Below are 22,342 nucleotides of genomic sequence, written 5' to 3' on the forward strand. Positions count from 1 at the left end.
AAAAGTGGATCTTTAACACACACCAGCCTAATTTTCACGAACAGATGAAGCTGTAAACCACTGGACTCTACCACTGCAGATTAAAGGTGGGGGCTGACACAACCAAATGTTCCTACATATAAAAACAATTACCCCAAACTGAAAAGTAGCATGTAAGGGAGAAGGAGCTTAGCTTAGTTTTTGTCCTGACACGTGCGTTTTCAATGAAGAGCTTTTTTGTTTTTGTCTGGTATGGAGAAACATTCAGTCATGTCAGCCCCACTGCCACTGCCGATAGAATGCTTACTTCAGCATTATGAAGTGAGAAAGCCCAGCCACAGATTAACCATTTTCATCTGCTGTTTGTGAGATCAAGCCCTAGTTAACAAACTATGCAACACCAAATGTTTAGGGAAAAGAGCCTCAGCTCAGTGGTAGAGCACCAGTAGTGTAGTGGCAAATTTAGAAGTCCAGGGTCCCTTCATGAATCACCAGGATCGGCCTCACAGGCCAAATCTGACATGTGAGTGGGGGCACCCACCTGTCAATCACATGACATCATTGTCCAACCCACATATGAAAACCCCTTGCAGGGGGGTCCCAAGCCACAGCATCCTGCTGGCAATCAGGTGCTTGGAAATCACTGCACATGAGGCATGGCTAGCCGTGTGCCTGGTGCTTCCCAAAGCACCAAACACAGAGCCAGCAAAGGGGTTGTTTCTCCCCTCCCCATGGGGGGGGGCAAAGAAGCTGGCATTTCACAGGCACTGCTGCCTGCAAGAAAGGTCCCTCTCACAGCTGATCTGCAAAAAGGAGGCTTCTTCCCTTTGCGTTTTGCATATCAGCTGAGAGAAGGACTTCTGCCACCCACATGATGCCTCCTGCAAAATACAAGGGGCATTGCTTGACTAGTGTTTCTCTTGGCACAGACTCACTGCAGCCAAAACAGAGGATATGTGGGGAGAGAGAGAAAGAGGGCTGAGGAGTGGGCGGAGAGTGAGGTGAGGGGGCATTTCCTCACAAGGAAAGGGGCAAAGGAAGGCTGAAGAAAGGGAGAAGGAAGGCTGTGTGAGAGAGCCTTCTGGAGGGCGGGGGAAGCCAGAAAGAGCAAAGGGCTGAGAAGAATGAAGCTGCCTGGATTTTACAAGGGGAAGAAACCTGCTTTTTGTAGATCAGCTGTGAGAAGGACTTCTGTCTCGCGCAGTGATGTCTGTAAAATACCCCCACTCTTCTTAGCCCTTTGTATCTCTCCCCCACCCTCCACTTTCTCCCAATCGGGAAAAAATGCTTCACAAGCAATGCACCTTGTATTTTACAAGCAACCTTCCTTCCTTTGTCCCCCTTCTTTGAAAACACTGCTTTACCTCACCACTCTTAGCCCCATCCTCCCCACCCCGGTGTGGCTGTCTTCACCTATCCTCCACGTTGGCTGCTATGGGTCTGCATGGGACTGTTTGAAACCCCTTCATTTTTGTAAGATTCTGATGCAAATCCCCTCTTAAATCAGGCTAGGTTGTCCCTTCTCTTCTCAGTAAACTTCCCTCTCTTAACCCCTGTTGACTCTCTCCCTCCTTGTGTTTCTCTCCTCCCCACAACAATAGATGGCGGGAGCCAATTAGCATGCAAGGAGATTCATATTGACTGCTGATTAACTGTAGTGGCTGCGCAGCTTTTAGAATTGCTGTGGCTTGATTGGCTGTAGGGATAGACAGAGGGACTCCAGGAGGAGGGCGGCTGCAAAAAAAATAAAGGGGCTGTGTCCCGGAGTGTCCCCCCCCAAGAAAACACACCTGTAGAGCACATGCTTTCAATGCAAAAAGCCCCAATTTCAATCTCTGGCATCTCCAGACTCCAGGTAGGGCTGGGAATGACCACTGCCCAAAATCCTGGAGACCTGCTGCCAGTCAGTGCAGACAAGACTAAAGTGGATAGACCAACGGGCTGACTTGATATAAGGCACCTTCTTATGCCCCAACTGGCTAAATGAAATGCTGAGACTACTGAGCCACACTCTCACAGGTCCAATTGTGCAGCCTACCTTTGCTCGCTTCATCCCTAGCAACATTCCGAAAAAGGAAGCTCTCAGGACGCTGGGGAGGATTTCGGTAGGAAGGAGCAGCAGCAGAGGCAGCAGCAGGACCGGGATACGGAGCAGAGAGGTGAACTGAATGCAGACATGCAAAGGGGGTGGGGGGAGAAAATATGTTATTTAAAGTATGCTGTGAGCCCAGCAGAACAACAATTAGAGGAAAGCATTTTTAAACTGACAAACGTATTGTCCAGTGTTATAAAGATGTGAGGCAAAGAGCAGCTCATTCTAGAAGACTATGGGCCATGAACATTCCTCACAACCCTCTGGAACAAAGTCCTCCCTACTTTATTTCACTTTCACAACCTAAGCTATGCCCACAGGAGCCTCAGCCCAGAAAACCAACCCTGCATATCAAAGCTCCCAGCCCCTACTAATGTAACTGGAGCTCAGGCTACAATAGTCCTGTATTTCTGAACCCATACAAAAAGGTTTTATTCCAATACAACTGGTTTCCACAGCTGTGAAATAATAGCCTGTTCATCTCCAGTTATGGCCATGTTCTGGTTTGCCCCAGGATCTCCTTTTAAAACAACCACAGGCAACATTCATCAGTGAGAGAAATGCTTGCCTGCCCGGACAGTAATGATCTATTAACCATGAAAACAGATTATGCGGGTTGTCTGAATCTGGCTACATTTGGAGACAAATATTTGTCTTGGAGACTTTACTTGCATGTAAGTGAGCTGTCTTAGCCCTCTACTGAGTAAAAGTTCGGCTGACTGACTGAGCTATGAATCAGGAAGATACAGGTTCAAGCCTCACTTCTGAAATGAACTCATTTGGAGGCCTTAGCCAAGGCACTGCTGTCCCAATGCCAACACACACCCCATCTACAAAAGAAGGGTAACGTGGTGACCTATCTTACGAAATTGGATTGGACTGTGAAAGACCAACCCAAATTGTGTTTGCATTTTGACCAATTTGTAGGGCAGTACAATATCTCAGAGAGGAGGTCAGGTCTCCTGCTCCCCTGGTGAATTCGCTATAGTTGCCCAATTTCCCTGCTTTTTAAAGTTTCTTAGAAATATCTGTTGGCTATAGGTATGTTCTTAAACTGCAAGGTTTTTTGCCTATTAGTGAGATCTGGGATCCCGTGCAAGTTTGCTGAGAGTGGATTGATCATTTGCATGCTTATTGAGTTCAGTGGGATCCCCTGCAATCATGCTTAGGATAGGTAAAACTGACCATGGGGAGGGAGGCCTGGAGTGGGCAGGGGAGGAGGAAAAAGGAAGAGGGAAGGCAAGGAAGAAAGGAGGAAGAAAGGAGGGGGGAAGGAGGTGAAAGGCAGGCCTGATCATTTGAATGCTTATTGAATTCAGTAGGATTTACTCCTGTGCAATAATGGCTAGGATAGATAAAAGTGACCATAGGGGAGGAGGGGAGAGTAAAGAGGAAGGAGAGGGGGAAGGAGAGGATTGGGAGGGGTTGGGGAGGGGTGAAGGAAGGGGAGGGAAGGGGCAAAAGGGAAGTGATGAGAGGGAGGAGCAGGGTAGCGTAGGTTTGATCATTTGCATGCTTATTGAGTTCAGTGGGATTTACTCCTGTGCAATGATGCTCAGGATAGGTAAAACTGACTGAGGGGGAGGGGGGAGGACTGGGGGGAGGGAAGGAGGAGTGAAGGAAGGGGGAGAGAAGGGGCAAGATGAAGGAGATAGGAGGGAGAACAGGTTTGATCATTTGCATGCTTTTTGAGTTCAGTGGGATTTACTCCTGTGCAACCATGCTTAGGATTGGTGAAACTGACCTGGGGGAGGGGCCGGGAAGGGGGGAGGAGGGGCAGGGGAGGAGATTGGGTGGGTGGGCACTGGGCAGAGGGAAACCCCCTTTCCTTTCCAAAAGGAAAACATTGTGAACAGTATCATTCTTTTTCAGGGTTTACCCCACCTTTTTATTCTATAGCAGGCACATGTAGCCTCTCACCCAAATTTAAACCAAAGCTGTCCCTGGCCACATTCACACCAGACCTTTATGCCACTTTAGACAGTCATGGCTTCTCCCAAAGAATCCCGGTAGTTAGTGAAGGCTGCTGAGTTGCTAGGAGATGCCCTGTTCCCCTCACAGAGCTTCAATAGAGCGGCTGACTGTTAAACCCTCTGGCCACTGCAGCTCTGTCAGGGGAATAGGAGTCTCCTCTCAGCCCCCTTCACAAAATACACTTCTCAGGATTCTTTGGGGGAAGCCAGGACAGAGTGAAATCAAGGTCTGGTGTAGGTGTGGCCCCCTGATTAGGCAAGCCCAGCAGCTGTGAGTCTGGCTTGTAGAAGTTTTAGTTGGTTCTTACTGAGCATGCCCGACATTATTGTGTTCAATGCTAAATTTCTTAAATTAATTTTTTTAACTTTTGAACTGCAGAAGATGAAGGTCAGAGTATGGGGCAAGGTCAGTAATAGGATTACAGGGACTCTGTGAACATGATTAATTTTAATTAATTCAACAAATTATGAGACCTCTGGCAGAAAAAAGTCCACTTTTTACATTTTGAACTCTCTACTCTCTCTGACTGTGTATTGCCATGAAAATTTAGAGGGTTGTTAAGCAAGCGTTTCTGAGTTCATGACTATATGTTTTGTAAGGTTTTGTTTTGAAATGAGCTTATGGGAAGCATCAGAATGCCTTGAGGGGCTATTTTCAATTTACCATTGCAGAATGCAAAAAATCCATGCTGACTATAGTATACAGCACTCTCGTGGCTGTATAATTATTACACCTATAAAGCCGCAAGGCTGCAAGTTCTATTCAAGTGTAACATCCACAATTGGCTTAGAGTGCTGCCACAGCATTTGGCTATGGTGCCACATTGGCCCACAGGATCTGGCCAAGACCCATGGCAGCCTAGCTTGCACCCTGAGAGCCTTCTCAGTGATGCATCTGTTTCCCCCTTTATTCCCCCTCAGTTTACCTGTTTGAGCAGTAGGTGAATTTGGTGAGATGGTGGATCTGTCATCGCTCTGTGAATAAAGGAAAGAGATGAAGCAGTAGAACGTAACACAAATAAACTTTATTTATTTATTATTTCATTTATATCCCGCCCTTCCTCCCAGCAGGAGCCCAGGGTGGCAAACCACACATATCTCAGATACCATTTAGGTGGGTGGAAACAGATGATTCTCCAGGAGAATAAAAAAAGACATGCCATAAAAAAAAGATTAACAAAATGAGCAGAACTCTTCTGGGAAAAGAATAATGGAGGACAGTACAGCTGAGATTAAATGCATTTGGGACAAGAACCACAAAAAAGGGGAGCGGAGGCGGCCACTAAGCCAGCTACTGAAAAACAAGCAAAGTTGATTCCACATAAGATCTTTATCAAAGCCAAATGAGTACAAAGTGAATATTCAACTGAATATTATGATGATTATAAGATGATTTGTTTATTGATTACAGTTTCCGACATGTACATACAAGATAATCACATTCGTCAAGGGGAGTAAAGGCACTGTTAAGGCATGCATGCACACAGGCTGACTTTTCTGTTCACATTACAGAGAGAGCAGAAATTCATTTTGTACAATAAGCACCAAGCAGCGAGTGCACAGGCCCATCTACAAAGGTTCCTCCGCCTGTTACTCTTTGTTCCCTCAGTTGAGGAAGGGCACACTGCGGTCTGACCTCCAGTCACTTTCTAACATGATGTAAAGTCACCAGGACAAGCGAGTTACAGAACACAGCCCAGAACTCTTCCGCAGTCCTCACTCTAGGACGTGAGAAATGTCAGCCATTGATTCTACTGTGCTCTACCACCCAGGCTCTCACCAGGAAGGGAAACTTAGGAAAATTAGCCAAAACAGCAATGAGGCCTCAACAATGGGACAGAGTAAGTCTGAAGATACCTTTGACCACTCTAATGTCTTCCAGGTCAGGCTTGCTTGTGTGTCTGAGTGAAAAGAAGACAGGCTGCTTTCACCTCTGTCTCCGCCCTGTCTCCCAGCCTGACAGACACTAGATCTGTGTAGTATGTTCAACGTCCTCACTCTAGGGAGTCTAGTGAAGTATTAAATACCCACAAGAAAGCGATGTAAATATCTCATCATTTTCACAATGAAAAATTAGAACGGTAACTGCAAAAGAAGTCTGCAAAGCACAAGAAATACCAGATGCAAACTTGACAGACACAGATGGATGTGACATGCAGTTATTTTAGTGGTCAGAAGATGCTGCCTTTATCTGTTGTCCAAGATTCAGCAAAAAAGCTCTTTAAGATTTGTAGGCTAATGCTCAACTTCTACTGCAGACAGGTTAAACATCACGTTACGTCAGAATAACACTGCTTCCCTTTGGCAATCCTATTCTGGTTAATCCACATGGCAAACCAGAAATGTGTACCAGTAGGTGGTTCTGGGTGGCACAGATGGGATCTAATAGGCAGAAACTAAAATCCTGTGGTCTTTGCAATGACTTTGGGCAACCAAAATGATTTAGGGGCTGGAGCGTCTTCCACATGAGGAAAGACTAAAGCATTTGTGGGTTTTTCAGTTTAGAAAAAAAAAGGCAAATGAGGGGAAATATGATGGGAGGTTACATACGATTACAAATGACATGGAGAAAGTGGTGAGAGCAAAACTTTTATCCCTCTCTCAGAACATTAGAGTCATCCAATGAGGCCAGTTGGCAGCAGATTCAGGGCAGACTGGGGGAAAGCAATTCTCCCCATAACACTAAGTTAACATGAAGGATGTGCTGCCACCAGACGCGATGATGGCCGCTGGTTCAGATGGACTGAAATTCACTGAGGATGATTGATTTAAGCAAGACTGTTAGCATGATAGCCAAATGGCCTTCATCTTCAGAGGCCGTCTACTTCTGAATACAAATTGCAGAGGAATGAACAACAGGAGAGATGTGTTGCTTCTTAGGCCCTCCTGCATTCAGCTCCCAGAGGAAACTGATTGGCTACTGCTGAAAACAGAATCCTGGACCAGATAGGCCTTCTTGGTCTGATCCTCTGATCCAGCTATTCTTAGATGACTATCTTTTGCTTAACCTTCCCCAGTTTCACTCCCTCCTCCCGACACAGCGCACAAACCTGCATGACTGCCAACTCTCTCCAGTCGTCCCGCCCCTTAAGTAAGAACAGTTATTGGTTCTGTTCTATGGACATGAAAAGTCTCCCATGGCCTCCAGTTTAAATCGGGCCAGACCAAGAATAGGGATCAACTCTGCCCTCAGTACCAGATAAACAGGAAACATAAAAGGGGAATCCAGCCAAAACAGTCACACGCTGCATGCTCTTCACCTGCTTGAGTGTCCCTGGCCTCCTTTTAATGGTGTTGGTATTACTGTCAATCTCAAACACTAAGACGGGCTCAAAGCCATTCTGTCAGGGATGGCAGACAAGAGAGAAGGGGGGAAAGAGAGGGAGAAAGACAGAGAATCACCTGTAGAAGATACAAGGCTCAAAGCAGAGGAAACCAGCAGACTTCCCTTGGCATTACTCTTAGCACTGCATACTCACATATGAAGCTACCTTATTATTATTATTTATTACATTTATATACCGCCCCATAGCCAAAGCTCTCTGGGCGGTTTATTCCACGTCATGTCACTGATCCATCTAAACCCAGTAACAACTACTCTTGTTGGCAGCAGCTTTCTAATGTCTCAGGCCAAAGTCTTTTCCAGGCCTGCTGCTAACTACAGCTCCTTTAAAATGGAGACATCGAAGACTGAACATGGGACCTCCTTGCAACATTAGCTCTGCCACTGAGTTATGGTCTCTTCTCATTACTTGAACAAAGGCGTGCTTCAAGTAATGTTACTGCCTTTCTTGAAACAATTCTTAACAGATTTTTCCAGTCAAGTCTGCTCTTAAGTGGAATAAATTACTGGCAAATCATGCACAATTTTAAGCCTTCTGTGTCAAGGAAGCCTCTGTGTATTCATCATAGCCCTTCCAATGCCAGGGTTGCAATAGTATTGCGCTCCAAGGCTGGGGCAACCCCTTTCTTTTATCAGCATCCACATGGCATGATGTGACAGCACCACCTTTAGGGGATGCAGGAAAACCAGCAACGGGCAGTCTCCATACAGAAAACTGTCCAGGCTTCCCCAGTGACTTATTTCCCTTCGCCTCACAAGCTCTCATTTAGCAACAGGCACGTTTGAGGATTGCTTGAAAATTTGGTTCAAAAAGCTCAATTATTAAACTCTCAGGAACGCAATGAACTAGGAATAACTGCAGCATGTAATGCGTGGAAGAGGGTAACTCATTACAGTAAAATGTCTCCTTATGGGACATCAGGTGCTATTCATGACAGGCAAAGATGACAGACATTATATACAGTAAAACAACAACAACATTCTTTTGGCATCCCAAGATTGCCCAGGGCTGCAATAGGTACCTGGTGGTAATTGACACTTGCATGCAAAATCAGGATTATCTCACACCAAAGAGTTTAAAGTAAAGATGAAAGAGGACAAGCAGAGACAGGGGCCAGAAGTGTAGAGACACAGCAGAAATATAACTGCTTACTGCAGACTAAGCAGCCGTGCCGGAAGGAACACATTGGCTAGCTGCCATGGGGAGTTTTAAAGGTAACTGTTGCAGTGCTGATCCCAGAAGCTGGTCCAGTAACAAGTGTCACTGTACAGAATTTATATCCTTAAATAATTTTTTAAACACTATGGCTGAAAGTTATTTAGGAAAGGCATCTTCCTTCCAATCCCTTTTGAAAGCCTACCTTTTCTGTGAAGCCTTTGATTTCACCTTGATTTCCTCCACAAACCCCACCCCAGCTGAAATGAAGCCTATCTATGTGTAACTGGTGAAATTTAGAGTACAAGACCCCTGGCTCTGCCATTTTTGCTTGTGTAAAGCACCATGTACACTCAGCCCAATGGTAGCCAACATGTTGCTCTCCACATGTTGTTGGTCTACAACTCTCGCCATCTCTGATCATGGGCAACGCTTCCTGCAGCTCACAGAAGTTTGAGTCCAACAACATCTAGAGGGCACTACATTAGCTACCCCTGATTTAGCAATTTCCATCCTCATGGTTGTAATAATAAATATGTCCTGAAACCTGCACCGACTGGGCTGTCTTCTCCCCAGCAGGGCCACTTACCATCAGCTGTTTTAAGGGGAAGATTTCAGGAGTGAGAGGAAGGCAGGTAGGTGAAGACCACCTCAGAGCCTGCTCCAATAGGACTATCCCTTCCTCGCTACAGCCATTTTACCACCAACTGTGGGGAGGAGGCCAATTTCACTTTTTATACGTTGATATTGTTTTACTGTGGTTTTTAAAAAGGTAGTTTAACGTTTCTGATAAGCCACCTTAGAAGGATTTGTATCCTAAAAGGTGGGATATATATAATAAAATCAATACAAACAAAAATTAATGCTGAATGTGTTGTGCTTTCACGTATCATCGTGTTTAGTTCCAAGCCCATCTGGTGACTTTGAGGGGGTGTTGCTCATGAATACAAGCCTCCATCAACTCAGTAGTTATGATATTTCCAAATGACTTTTTCAATTCAAGGTTACAAAAAAATTAAAATATGTAAAATTACAGGAAGAAAGAATAAATAGTCTCCTACCCTACTTGTTCTTCCACTGTCTATGAGTTGTGCCCAACTCTTGCAGTGGCCCCTTGCCTAATGTGAGGGGAGAGAGGCTCCTAACCTGACGGCATGTGCTGAGATGTCAGCGCCGCATGACTTCTGGCCTGGCTGTGCATGCACAGAGCCATGCCAGCTATGTTCTGGAGTCACTAGAAAGCCTGACTGCAGTGCCACTCTCAAATCTACCTCCAATGCTCTCTCCTTCAGCGCATGCATTTGAAGAAGAAACGTGCAACTTGTTAGTACTCTGCTTCCTAGAATTTGGGAACGGTGAGCACTTAACTACAACTGAAAGCATACAATGCTTCAGAAACACAACCTCATGCACAGCAGAAACCAAACTACAGCAGGCAACTGGAAAGCCTGCTAAAAATCTCAGGCACAGAGGAAGGGGAGGGAAAACAGCTGCGACTCCATTCTGTGCAAGCAACAAACATGTAAAGGCCAAAGGGCACAGGTGTAATTTCATACTGCCTGCCTGTCAGGCCTTCTTCCACGCAGTTTCCTTATACAGCAGTTAACATCATTGTTCAGAGAAAGAAAAAAGCAGTCTTGGCTGTCTGGACAGTGTGATGTAATAAGGGAAGTACCAAACAAAAGGTCTTCATTTGAGTTCTACACAATGCTCTATTATGTTGTGGGAGAATTACCCTCACATAAGCAAGTATAATTTAAGAGAGTCTGAAATAGATGTGTAAACCATATGCTGGAAATGGGTTGGTGTTGCCCAAATCCCATTCATCTCAATAGTGCTTTGTCAAAGAGAAATTAAAACTGGATTGTGCCCTGTTGACAAACAAGGAAATATGCATGCCTGAGATAACAAGAATATATCACAGCTTGATCCAAATCTTGGGATAGGGCAGAAAACAATTCTAAACCATGCAAATAAAAAATCCATCCCATATAAATCCCACTTTCACCTCATTGATGAAAATCAGGATGAGGGTGGGGTCAGAAACAGTTTACATTCACACCTGTAAGAATGCTGGAAAAAGGAACACAAAAGGGGAACTAAAAATGACAACTTGTGTGTGATATCTTTGCTACCAACTAGCTAGTTTGCCTACTACCAGACAACAATTATTTTCAAGAGACAGAAGTTTCTCTAGTCAGAAAAGGCCAAATGCTCAGTTTTTCCCCTATTTCTAATTACTAGTACTGTAATCCTAACAAATGTTGTTTGCAAACAAAAAAGTCACAACCCAGGGCCAGTGCCGACATAACAATGAATTAAAGAACAAGTCAAGATAAGGGACTGGGAGTGGGCCATAGAACCGTGCGCACCCTCTCCACGATGGCATGAATTCCTCCCACCCTTTAAAAGCATGATTAAGGTTTAAATTTGGCATTGATCTTAACCATAGTTAATATTAAACAAGGTTCCCTATCAACCAAACTTCAGAACCCATTTTCTGGCCTCTTTCTTCCATGTATTCTTAAAACACGAATAGGGCAATGCATTGCCTGAACAAAATACCTAAGACAAGAGTGTTTCTGATGGTTTACTTCACAGCTAGATCAAGTTTCAGGGCTCCTGAGCCAGCAACACGGCTGCACATATGAAATCTTAAGCACATAACTGAAGAGAAGATAAATGATCAAATAAACTGGAGGCATGCAAATTGTGCAAGGGTGGATAGGCAGGCAGAGCACAGCAAGTTTTCTACAGACCAAAGAAGACAAGAAACTGGATTTCAATAGCTAATTTTGAGATACCGAGGAAGGAAATAGCATAAAACATGGAAATAGTGTTATATGAAATGTTGACAACATTTTTTAAAACAACTCATATTGAAGAGCTGTATAAGCACCTCCATTGATTTAAACAATGAGGCAATAAAGTGTTTAGTCATGGTTAAGTGTTTATCAACATAATCAAATGGATCACCCCAGCCATTCAGATAGCCACTCGCTAAACAACAACAGCAGTAGAGAAGACCTCACATCTTCAGAGGAGAAGATGGATGAGCGTTTGTGTTGCATGATTTGGGGAAAGGGGATCCTGCAGTTGGACACAGGATACTGGGTGACATGACCCATTGTGCCTCTTCCAAATCTAGGATTCCACATCACAATACTGCACTGGCTGGCCACTGAGGACTATCTGTTGACATAACACCTGGATCTTATCAGGCCACTTTTGGGTATTGTAACGAATGGGTTGTCCACACATAACTTACGTGTGGATGATTCTATGAGGTCAGGCAGGAATTTTAGGTGATCATCCCTCCTGAAGCTTATTTACATCATGTTTCTATTAGTTCCATCAACCAATGTTCCTGTGAGTTCCAGGCACTAAATCAGAACTGGAAGTTCTGGAAAACATTGCTGCGATCACTGGCTGCAACCATCTCCCAGAAGGAAGGAAGGAGCCCAGGGTACCAATTTATAGCAAAACTGCTATTATAATTAAAAGATAGCCATGTTTTATGTTATTTAAGAATAGCACTCAACTGCCTAATCTCAGCAAACCATAAAAGACATGCTAACTATGATCTAGGAGGCTGACACATAAACAGGCCATTGCGTGCAGGATTCTTACCACCAGCAAGGCACTATCGTCAGTGTGCTGAGACCTTCTGGATGGAAAGGGACACTGGGGATGCGGGAGAGAGGGCAACATCAGAAACAGAGAATACCACCACAAAATATGCAGACACAGACAGACATCTGGAATTGACAAGGTTCTTAATGCAGAAGGCACATGGTGGCAATCAGTATAACTGAAACAATGGGGAGCGAGGAAAGTAACCTATTAAGTCTCTAAATAATCTCAGCATTAAAAACATCTGCAATTAATTCAAGAGCCATTTTGCTTTCTGCTGCTGTATCCAAGAAAGAACCCCATTTGGTGTGCAAATCTTTCCAGTGGAGAACAAGGCAATATTTAGGAAAGGACACACACACAGCTTGGGAGGAACTGAAACAAAAGATCAAATAAAAAGAACAGAACTATTTGAAATCAATCCAGAGTCACCGAAAGCAGACTACTGGAAAACACTTTCCTACGTATCTGTGGTATATTTTGTTGTGTCTTATGATCATCTGATCATGAAGTAAAAACTATTTTCCGTTGGCAAAACAAGAAAATTGGCCCTGGTGGTGTACAAACGCTTCTTATGAAACTAATGCCAATGACGGGAAGGCTGAGAACCAACCAAAATTCTGATTCAAGGCACCAATATCAGCCTTGAGCATTGGCTACCCTACAAGCATAATGGAGTTAAGCCTTTGCCAATTTAGCACCCTCCAGATATTTTGGGCCCATCTGTCCCAGCCATCATGGCTGTGCTGGCTAGGGTTGATAAGAATGGAAGAACCACCTGCTGGATCAGGCCAATGACCCATCTAGTCCAGCATCCTGTTCTCACAGTGGCCAACAAGATGCTCCTGAGAGGCCCACAAGCAGGACCTGAGTGTAGCAGCACCTTCCCCACTTGTGATTCCCAGCAACTGCCATTCAGATGCATAGCACCTCCAACAATGCAGGCAGAACGTAGCCATTATGGCTAGCAGCCACTGATAGCCTTATCCTCCATGAATTTGTCTAATCCTCTTTTAAAGCCATCCAAGCTGGTGGCCATCACTGCTTCTTGGGGGAGCAAATTCTGCAGTTTACCTCTGTGCTATATGAATATTTTCTCTTGTCTCTCCTAAATCATCCAACATTCAGCTTCATTGGATGGTCCTAGTGCCATGAGAGAGGGAGAAAAACGTTTCTCTACCCACTTTTTCCACACCATTGTATAATTTAATATACCTGCCCCCCACACTTGCCTTTCCCCCTCCCCCTAAAGCTATAAATCCCCAAATGTTGTAACCTTTCCTCTTAAGGGAGTTTCTTCATCAATTTGATTGCCCTTTTCTGAACCTTTTCCAGCTCTACAATATCCTTTTGGAGGTGAGGTGATGGGAGTTGTAGTCCAAACCATCTAGAGGGCAGCAGGTTGGTGAAGGCTAGTGCAGCTGCTAGTGAACTCAGTGAACAGAGCACGCTATGAAGGCAGCATGTGCGCTGACACAAGTGCACTTGCTGAGAAAATGCAAGCATGAAAAGCAGAGAGCTTGGCTGTTTGATGGTGTTAAACAGTGCAAATGTCAGCAGCCTTGCATTTGATGGTCAATCCACTTGTTTTTAGTGATGACTTGGAAGTTCAGGTTGGAATTTAGTTATTGCTTAATGAAGAAACGTTGAAGCACCAGCAACTTCAAGTGTTTTTAGTGTCCCCAATACTTTATCTGCTCTAACATCACACACACCACAAGATCCAGTGTGGCATAGTGGTTAAGGTGTTGCACTATGACCTGGGAGACCAGGGTTCAAATCCCCATAGCCATGAAGCTCACCTTGGGCCAGTCACTGCCTCTCAGCCTCAGAGGAAGGCAATGGTAAACCACCTCTGAATACCGCTAACCATGAAAACCCTATTCATAGGGTCACCATAAGTCGGGATCGACTTGAACGCAGTCCATTTCCATTTCCAACATCGGTCCCACATTTTCAAGAAAACTCTTTACACAGACATAAATAGGTCTACTTACATACATTGACAAGACACAGACTACATGGACAAATCTATGCTCAATGTGAAAACAGGTGGGTAGAGAAGGTTTACAAGGCAAAGACAAAAGACAGCTCTCTGCTGAAGCACAGTAGTGATCTTTAAATGCTGTGCTTACACCACAGTCCTAAACAGATATATTTTTGAGAGAGATCCAGTGGAGTTTATTCAGTTAAGTATTATCAGGATCACAGCCAACTGACAAGCATCCCCCACAAAGAGGGTAAAAGGGCTGCTGATTTTTTCAGTTCTTACCTCACTATCCAGAGGGCTTTGCTTCTGAGGGCTCTGGGATGCCTTTTGCTGGGAAAAATGAAACAGGACAATTTAATAGGGAAAGGGCTAAGCATGCAGTCTCAAGTCTAAAAGAAATTTAGCGGTGATGATTGGTAAAATCTGTTCCACAAAGGTAAGCAGTTCCTAAGCTGAACCAATTTACTGACCTGTGAATACAACCCAGCTGCCTAAGAGAAAGAGATTAGAGTTGATGTTACACAAAAAAGCTTGCTTTACGTTTATACAGAAATCATCCAAAGACACAACAATATGGACACCTAAACAGAATATATAGATAAGCAGCTCCCTTCTGTGAGTTTGAGGGTGTTTTTGAATACGTTACAAAATCCTTTTTCCCTATCTATCACTGCCAGGAGAGTGTATTAAAGCAACTATTAACTGATAAAGAACAGAGCTGTGCTTAAAATTCCTAAACTATTTTGTTTTGGACCCAAACATATCAGTATTCTCCCAAGGCTACTGTAAAGGTGGGTTATCTATGATACCTCAACCTCAGTTTGTCACTATATTTCTTCGTAATTGCATTAAATAAATCCCAAAAGAATAAAAAATGGGTCTGTCAACTAACACATTGCACTCCAAATCATCCCTGAATTCCAGCACCTTCTTTGACATACTTTCTCCACCTATGTCCAGCCATAACCTGATGCAGCCATGTTGTGCTGCAATGGCAGGTCTCCGAGACACCACATGAAAAGTTTACTGTCTGCAAGGTGGTGAAAACCCCACAGATAACAAAAGCAATCTAATTTCCAGTAAAACTGAGCAAGCAGAAGGGCCTATTATTAAATAACAAGCTGTGTAAAAAACCCTTTCAGACCTGTTTGTTTTTCATCAGGTTTCAGAAGAAAGAATAACAGCCCGTATCTTATTACACATCCTGCTGCCAAGCCAGGTAGACAGCTGCTGGATTTTTATCTAAATCTGGGCATCATTCAGCTTCTAGGTAGTGGTGTGGCAGCCCTTGCAGGGATAGAAAATGGATCAGAGATGGGGCAGAACATGATGCCAGTATGGATCACCTGTCCCATCCCTCACCTTACCACCCAAATGTGTACCATTTCGGTAATGCCAGGCCCTATGGGCCTCTCAGAAGAGGACGCTCTGCCTTCAGGCTAACTGTTCACAGAGCAGAGGGCTCAAATCAGGCTCAGTGTGAGTGTGTCTGCATGCGCATCTGCATGCATGCTAGCCATGCTACACTTGGAGCTGTGTTCCCCTGCAGCTTTCATCTGGGGCCTGAGATGTCTGGTGCTTATCAAGCCAGAGCCTGGAGTTTAGGAAAGAACATAAGAACATAAGAAGAGCCTGCTGGATCAGGCCAGTGGCCCATCTAGTCCAGCATCCTGTTCTCACAGTGGCCAACCAGGTGCCTGGGGGAAGCCCGCAAGCAGGACCCGAGTGCAAGAACACTCTCCCCTCCTGAGGCTTCCGGCAACTGGTTTTCAGAAGCATGCTGCCTCTGACTAGGGTGGCACAGCACAGCCATCATGGCTAGTAGCCATTGATAGCCCTGTCCTCCATGAATTTGTCTAATCTTCTTTTAAAGCCATCCAAGCTGGTGGCCATTACTGCATCTTGTGGGAGCAAATTCCATAGTTTAACTATGCGCTGAGTAAGGAAGTACTTCCTTTTGTCTGTCCTGAATCTTCCAACATTCAGCTTCTTTGAATGTCCACGAGTTCTAGTATTATGAGAGAGGGAGAAGAACTTTTCTCTATCCACTTTCTCAATGCCATGCATAATTTTATACACTTCTATCATGTCTCCTCTGACCCGCCTTTTCTCTAAACTAAAAAGCCCCAAATGCTGCAACCTTTCCTCGTAAGGGAGTCGCTCCATCCCCTTGATCATTCTGGTTGCCCTCTTCTGAACCTTTTCCAACTCTAGAATATCCTTTTTGAGATGAGGCGACCAGAACTGTACACAGTCTTCCAAATGCGGCCGCACCATAGATTTATACAACGGCATTATGATATCGGCTGTTTTATTTTCAATACCTTTCCTAATTATCCCTAGCATGGAATTTGCCTTTTTCACAGCTGCCGCACACTGGGTCGACATTTTCATCGTGCTGTCCACTACAACCCCGAGGTCTCTCTCCTGGTCGGTCACCGCCAGTTCAGACCCCATGAGCGTATATGTGAAATTCAGATTTTTTGCTCCAATATGCATAATTTTACACTTGTTTATCTTGAATTGCATTTGCCATTTTTCCGCCCATTCACTCAGTTTGGAGAGGTCTTTTTGGAGCTCTTCGCAATCCCTTTTTGTTTTAACAACCCTGAACAATTTAGTGTCGTCAGCAAACTTGGCCACTTCACTGCTCACTCCTAATTCTAGGTCATTAATGAACAAGTTGAAAAGTACAGGTCCCAATACCGATCCTTAAGGGACTCCACTTTCTACAGCCCTCCATTGGGAGAACTGTCCGTTTATTCCTACTCTCTGCTTTCTGCTTCTTAACCAATTCCTTATCCACAACAGGACCTCTCCTCTTATTCCATGACTGCTAAGCTTCCTCAGAAGCCTTTGGTGAGGTACCTTGTCAAACGCTTTCTGAAAGTCTAAGTACACTATGTCCACTGGATCACCTCTATCTATATGCTTGTTGACACTCTCAAAGAATTCTAATAGGTTACTGAGACAGGACTTTCCCTTGCAGAAGCCATGCTGGCTCTGCTTCATCAAGGCTTGTTCTTCTATGTGCTTAGTTAATCTAGCTTTAATAATACTTTCTACCAGTTTTCCAGGGACAGAAGTTAAGTTAACTGGCCTGTAATTTCCGGGATCCCCTCTGGATCCCTTTTTGAAGATTGGCGTTACATTTGCCACTTTCCAGTCCTCAGGCACGGAAGAGGACCCGAGGGACAAGTTACATATTTTAGTTAGCAGATCAGCAATTTCACCTTTGAGTTCTTTGAGAACTCTCGGGTGGATGCCATCCGGGCCCGGTGATTTGTCAGTTTTTATATTGTCCATTAAGCCTAGAACTTCCTCTCTCGTTACCACTACTTGTCTCAGTTCCTCAGAATCCCTTCCTGCAAAGGTTAGTTCAGGTTCAGGGATCTGCCCTATATCTTCCACTGTGAAGACAGATGCAAAGAATTCATTTAGCTTCTCTGCAATCTCCTTATCGTTCTTTAGTACACCTTTGACTCCCTTATCATCCAAGGGTCCAATCGCCTCCCTAGATGGTCTCCTGCTTTGAATGTATTTATAGAATTTTTTGTTGTTGGTTTTTATGTTCTTAGCAATGTGCTCCTCAAATTCTTGTTTAGCATCCCTTATTGTCTTCTTGCATTTCTTTTGCCAGAGTTTGTGTTCTTTTTTATTTTCTTCATTTGGACAAGACTTCCATTTTCTGAAGGAAGACTTTTTGCCTCTAAGAGCTTCCTTGACTTTGCTCGTTAACCATGCTGGCATCTTCTTGGCCCTGGCGGTACCTTTTCTGATCTGCGGTATGCACTCCAGTTGAGCTTCTAATAGAGTGTTTTTAAACAACTTCCAAGCATTTTCGAGTGATGTGACCCTCTGGACTTTGTTTTTCAGCTTTCTTTTTACCAATCCCCTCATTTTTGTGAAGTTTCCTCTTTTGAAGTCAAATGTGACCGTGTTGGATTTTCGTGGCAATTGGCCAGTTACATGTATGTTTAATTTAATAGCACTGTGGTCACTGCTCCCAATCGGTTCGACAACACTTACATCTCGCACCAGGTCCCGGTCCCCACTGAGGATTAAGTCCAGGGTTGCCGTCCCTCTGGTCAGTTCCATGACCAACTGATCTAGGGAATAGTCATTTAGAATATCTAGAAACTTTGCTTCTTTGTCATGACTGGAACACATATGCAGCCAGTCTATGTCCGGGTAGTTGAAGTCACCCATTACTACCACATTTCCTAGTTTGGATGCTTCCTCAATTTCATATCTCATCTCAAGGTCTCCCTGAGCATTTTGATCAGGGGGACGATAGATCGTTCCCAGTATTAAGTCCCTCCTGGGGCACGGTATCACCACCCACAACGATTCTGTGGAGGAGTCTGCCTCTTTTGGGGTTTCGAGCTTGCTGGATTCAATGCCTTCTTTCACGTATAGAGCGACTCCGCCACCAATACGTCCTTCCCTGTCCTTCCGATATAGTTTATATCCAGGGATAACCGTATCCCACTGGTTTTCTCCATTCCACCAGGTCAACAGGCAGGGTCTGGGAAGGTCAACCACATGGGAGACTCTTGGATCCTGCAATTCAGTGGCCATGAATACAAATGCAGTGTTGTAATGTTTCACAGCATTGCATTTGCTTTTCAGTTGTGTTCGTGTTTTAACAGAGTTCCATGTTTTATCGTAAAGTTGCATGCTGCTATTGTCATCCTTTGCAAAAAAAGTGATCTTGAAATTCCTACAGAAGAGGGAATACTGTTCCCCCATCCCCCAATAAATTAAAAGTATGGAACCCTCACCACCTCTCTGATGAAGGCCCTGGAGAGTTGCACATTGAAAATGAAAACCTAAATTGACCTACTTTGACAAAGTCAAGGACAGCTTCCCTTTGGATCTGTTTTGTCCTCATCTTGTCCTCCTCATACTGCAGGGCAGCAAGCTGGGCATCCCTCCGGGTTCGCTCCATTAAATGCTCACGCTTTCTGTGTAGATCTGCGTCCCAGTGAGAGATCTGGAACAAAATTTATTTGGAATGCTCATAACATGTAAAGCGAACAGCCGCACACTAAGTAGAAGGCAGCACGTTCTCAAACATGCAACACAAATCCCAAGAGCCTGTTACCTGATTATGGGCGTTGGACAGCGACAGAATGCAAGGCGAGTCACTGGAACCTCTGGAGGGGAGGGAAGAAAGAGAACTTTGTAAGAGACAAAAACACACATTTCTCTTTCCCTGTGTATAATGCTGTAATAAAGTGGTTAACATAATAAAGCTGTTCCTCTTAAATATTGACACAGATGTGGCTGCAGCAACATCTCCAACCACTGCAGTTTTCATTCAAATAAAGCAGGTTTTAGACCTGAATGTTTCAAGAGAGAAAAAATCAGCAATCCTGGGCAGTTTCTGCCAAAGATGCAGAAATGAGGGGAGAGGGTACATGACGCTTTCCTGGGCTCATGAATAGTAGTTTATTATTCAGGATTGTTCCAAGACCTCGCAGCCTACAGACACTATCCTCTTGTCATCTGATACTGAAATAGCCCATGATACTCCACAATCTCATATCCACGACCAAATAGCATGCATTTTACCTATACTCGCAATATATCTGTATTTTCACATTCGCACACACAGCCCTGACTTTTCAACCAGTCCCCACACTGTCATCTTCATAGTCAATGGGAGGCCTGGAATTACCTTGCATTTATACGTGAACTGCAATAACACATGTCAAACTGACTGTGCTGCCTTGAGAAAGAACTTGTCTCCCATCGCAATACCTTTTAACTCCATTCTAGAGCTGATTAACCAGAGAGCTGATTAAGCTCAAGAAGTCACAGTAGAAGTCCTCAGTAAAGTGGTCACCGCAAAGCCTCTGCAGCTTTGCCAGATGTTACTCCTGCTGTCCATCCACCTCTTCCCAAACCACCAGGACTCACAAGGCCTACATTTCCTCTTCTAAGAACATAAGAAGAGCCTGCTGGATCAGGCCAGTGGCTCATCCAGTCCAGCATCCTGTTCTCACAGTGGCCAACCAGGTGCCTGGGGGAAGCCCGCAAGCAGGACCCCAGTGCAAGAACACTCTCCCCTCCTGAGGCTTCCGGCAACTGGTTTTCAGAAGCATGCTGCCTCTGACTAGGGTGGCAGAGCACAGCCATCACAGCTAGTAGCCATTGATAGCCCTGTCCTCCATGGATTTGTCTAATCTTCTTTTAAAGCCATCCAAGCTGGTGGCCATCACTGCATCTTGTGCGAGCAAATTCCATAGTTTAACTATGCGCTGAGTAAGGAAGTACTTCCTTTTGTCTGTCCTGAATCTTCCAACATTCAGCTTCTTTGAATGTCCACGAGTTCTAGTATTATGAGAGAGGGAGAAGAACTTTTCTCTATCCACTTTCTCAATGCCATGCATAATACACTTCTATCATGTCTCCTCTGACCTGCCTTTTCTCTAAACTAAAAAGCCCCAAATGCTGCAACCTTTCCTCGTAAGGGAGTCGCTCCATCCCCTTGATCATTCTGGTTGCCCTCTTCTGAACCTTTTCCAACTCTATAATATCCTTTTTGAGATGAGGCGACCAGAACTGTACACAGTATTTCAAATGCGGCCGCACCATAGATTTATACAACGGCATTATATTGGCTGTTTTATTTTCAATACCTTTCCTAATTATCCCTAGCATGGAATTTGCCGGTCTCTCTCCTGGTCGGTCACCGCCAGTTCAGACCCCATGAGCGTATATGTGAAATTCAGATTTTTTGCTCCAATATGCATAATTTTACACTTGTTTATATTGAATTGCATTTGCCATTTTTCCACCCATTCACTCAGTTTGGAGAGGTCTTTTTGGAGCTCTTCGCAATCCCTTTTTGTTTTAACAACCCTGAACAATTTAGTATCATCAGCAAACTTGGCCACTTCACTGCTCACTCCTAATTCTAGGTCATTAATGAACAAGTTGAAAAGTACAGGTCCCAATACCGATCCTTGAGGGACTCCACTTTCTACAGCCCTCCATTGGGAGAACTGTCCGTTTATTCCTACTCTCTGCTTTCTGCTTCTTAACCAATTCCTTATCCACAACAGGACCTCTCCTCTTATTCCATGACTGCTAAGCTTCCTCAGAAGTCTTTGGTGAAGTACCTTGTCAAACGCTTTTTGAAAATCTAAGTACACTATGTCCACTGGATCACCTCTATCTATATGCTTGTTGACACTCTCAAAGAATTCTAATAGGTTACTGAGACAGGACTTTCCCTTGCAGAAGCCATGCTGGCTCTGCTTCAGCAAGGCTTGTTCTTCTATGCGCTTAGTTAATCTAGCTTTAATCATACTTTCTACCAGTTTTCCAGGGACAGAAGTTAAGCTAACTGGCCTGTAATTTCTGGGATCCCCCCTGGATCCCTTTTTGAAGATTGGCGTTACATTTGCCACTTTCCAGTCCTCAGGCACGGAAGAGGACCCGAGGGACAAGTTACATATTTTAGTTAGCAGATCAGCAATTTCACCTTTGAGTTCTTTGAGAACTCTCGGGTGGATGCCATCCGGGCCCGGTGATTTGTCAGTTTTTATATTGTCCATTAAGCCTAGAACTTCCTCTCTCGTTACCACTATTTGTCTCAGTTCCTCAGAATCCCTTCCTGCAAATGTTAGTTCAGGTTCAGGGATCTGCCCTATATCTTCCACCATGAAGACAGATGCAAAGAATTCATTTAGCTTCTCTGCAATCTCCTTATCTAAAAATAACCAGAAACTACTGATTTGAACTGCAGCAATAAAGCCTCTAAGACACACTCCTGGAAACATCTCAAGCACAAGCCTCTGGTGCAGAACAAGAGCACTGTGCAAGAGCATGAGCGTGCTCACTGCAATGGAATTTGCACACATTTTTACTGGGGTATCATGCACACAGGATGGCACCTCCACCAATTAGCCGAGAATCTGAGCTTTCATTTTTTAAAGCAAAAATAAATTTCATTTTTATCCCAGAAATAAAGTTATGGAACAAAACTTGCAAGTACCCTTCCAAATGATTTATGTAAAATAAGCCAGCCTGGTTGCTCCTGCCTGTTAGTGTTATTAGCCAATGAGCAAAGTCAGAGCTGTGACTGATAAGTGAGTTGTTTAGACACCAGGCAATAGAAATTCCTGAGGTCATACAAAGCTGTTTTGCCCTCCCTTTTAATGTG

The 22,342-nt window shown here is 44.3% G+C and overlaps 1 protein-coding gene across 10 annotated transcripts in view; it reads right to left on the bottom strand.

Annotated features, from left to right (window-relative positions):
• The window catches only part of LRCH3 (leucine rich repeats and calponin homology domain containing 3), a 120,913-nt gene that overhangs the window by 20,978 nt on the left and 77,593 nt on the right, over positions 1-22,342 (bottom strand). For 8 of the 10 annotated variants that reach the window (XM_061637563.1, XM_061637562.1, XM_061637556.1 and 5 more), the window contains 7 exons: positions 19,274-19,325; positions 19,013-19,162; positions 14,449-14,496; positions 12,174-12,227; positions 7,305-7,385; positions 4,971-5,019; positions 2,018-2,143 (listed from right to left, as the gene is read on the bottom strand). In XM_061637563.1, coding sequence (XP_061493547.1) covers positions 2,018-2,143; positions 4,971-5,019; positions 7,305-7,385; positions 12,174-12,227; positions 14,449-14,496; positions 19,013-19,162; positions 19,274-19,325 — 560 coding nt within the window. The remainder of the gene's footprint in view (positions 1-2,017; positions 2,144-4,970; positions 5,020-7,304; positions 7,386-12,173; positions 12,228-14,448; positions 14,497-19,012; positions 19,163-19,273; positions 19,326-22,342) is intronic. The other 2 variants (XM_061637557.1, XM_061637560.1) reach the window with 2 other exon arrangements.

Source organism: Rhineura floridana, chromosome 7 (assembly GCF_030035675.1).
Source record: "Rhineura floridana isolate rRhiFlo1 chromosome 7, rRhiFlo1.hap2, whole genome shotgun sequence".
NCBI lineage: Eukaryota > Metazoa > Chordata > Lepidosauria > Squamata > Rhineuridae > Rhineura > Rhineura floridana.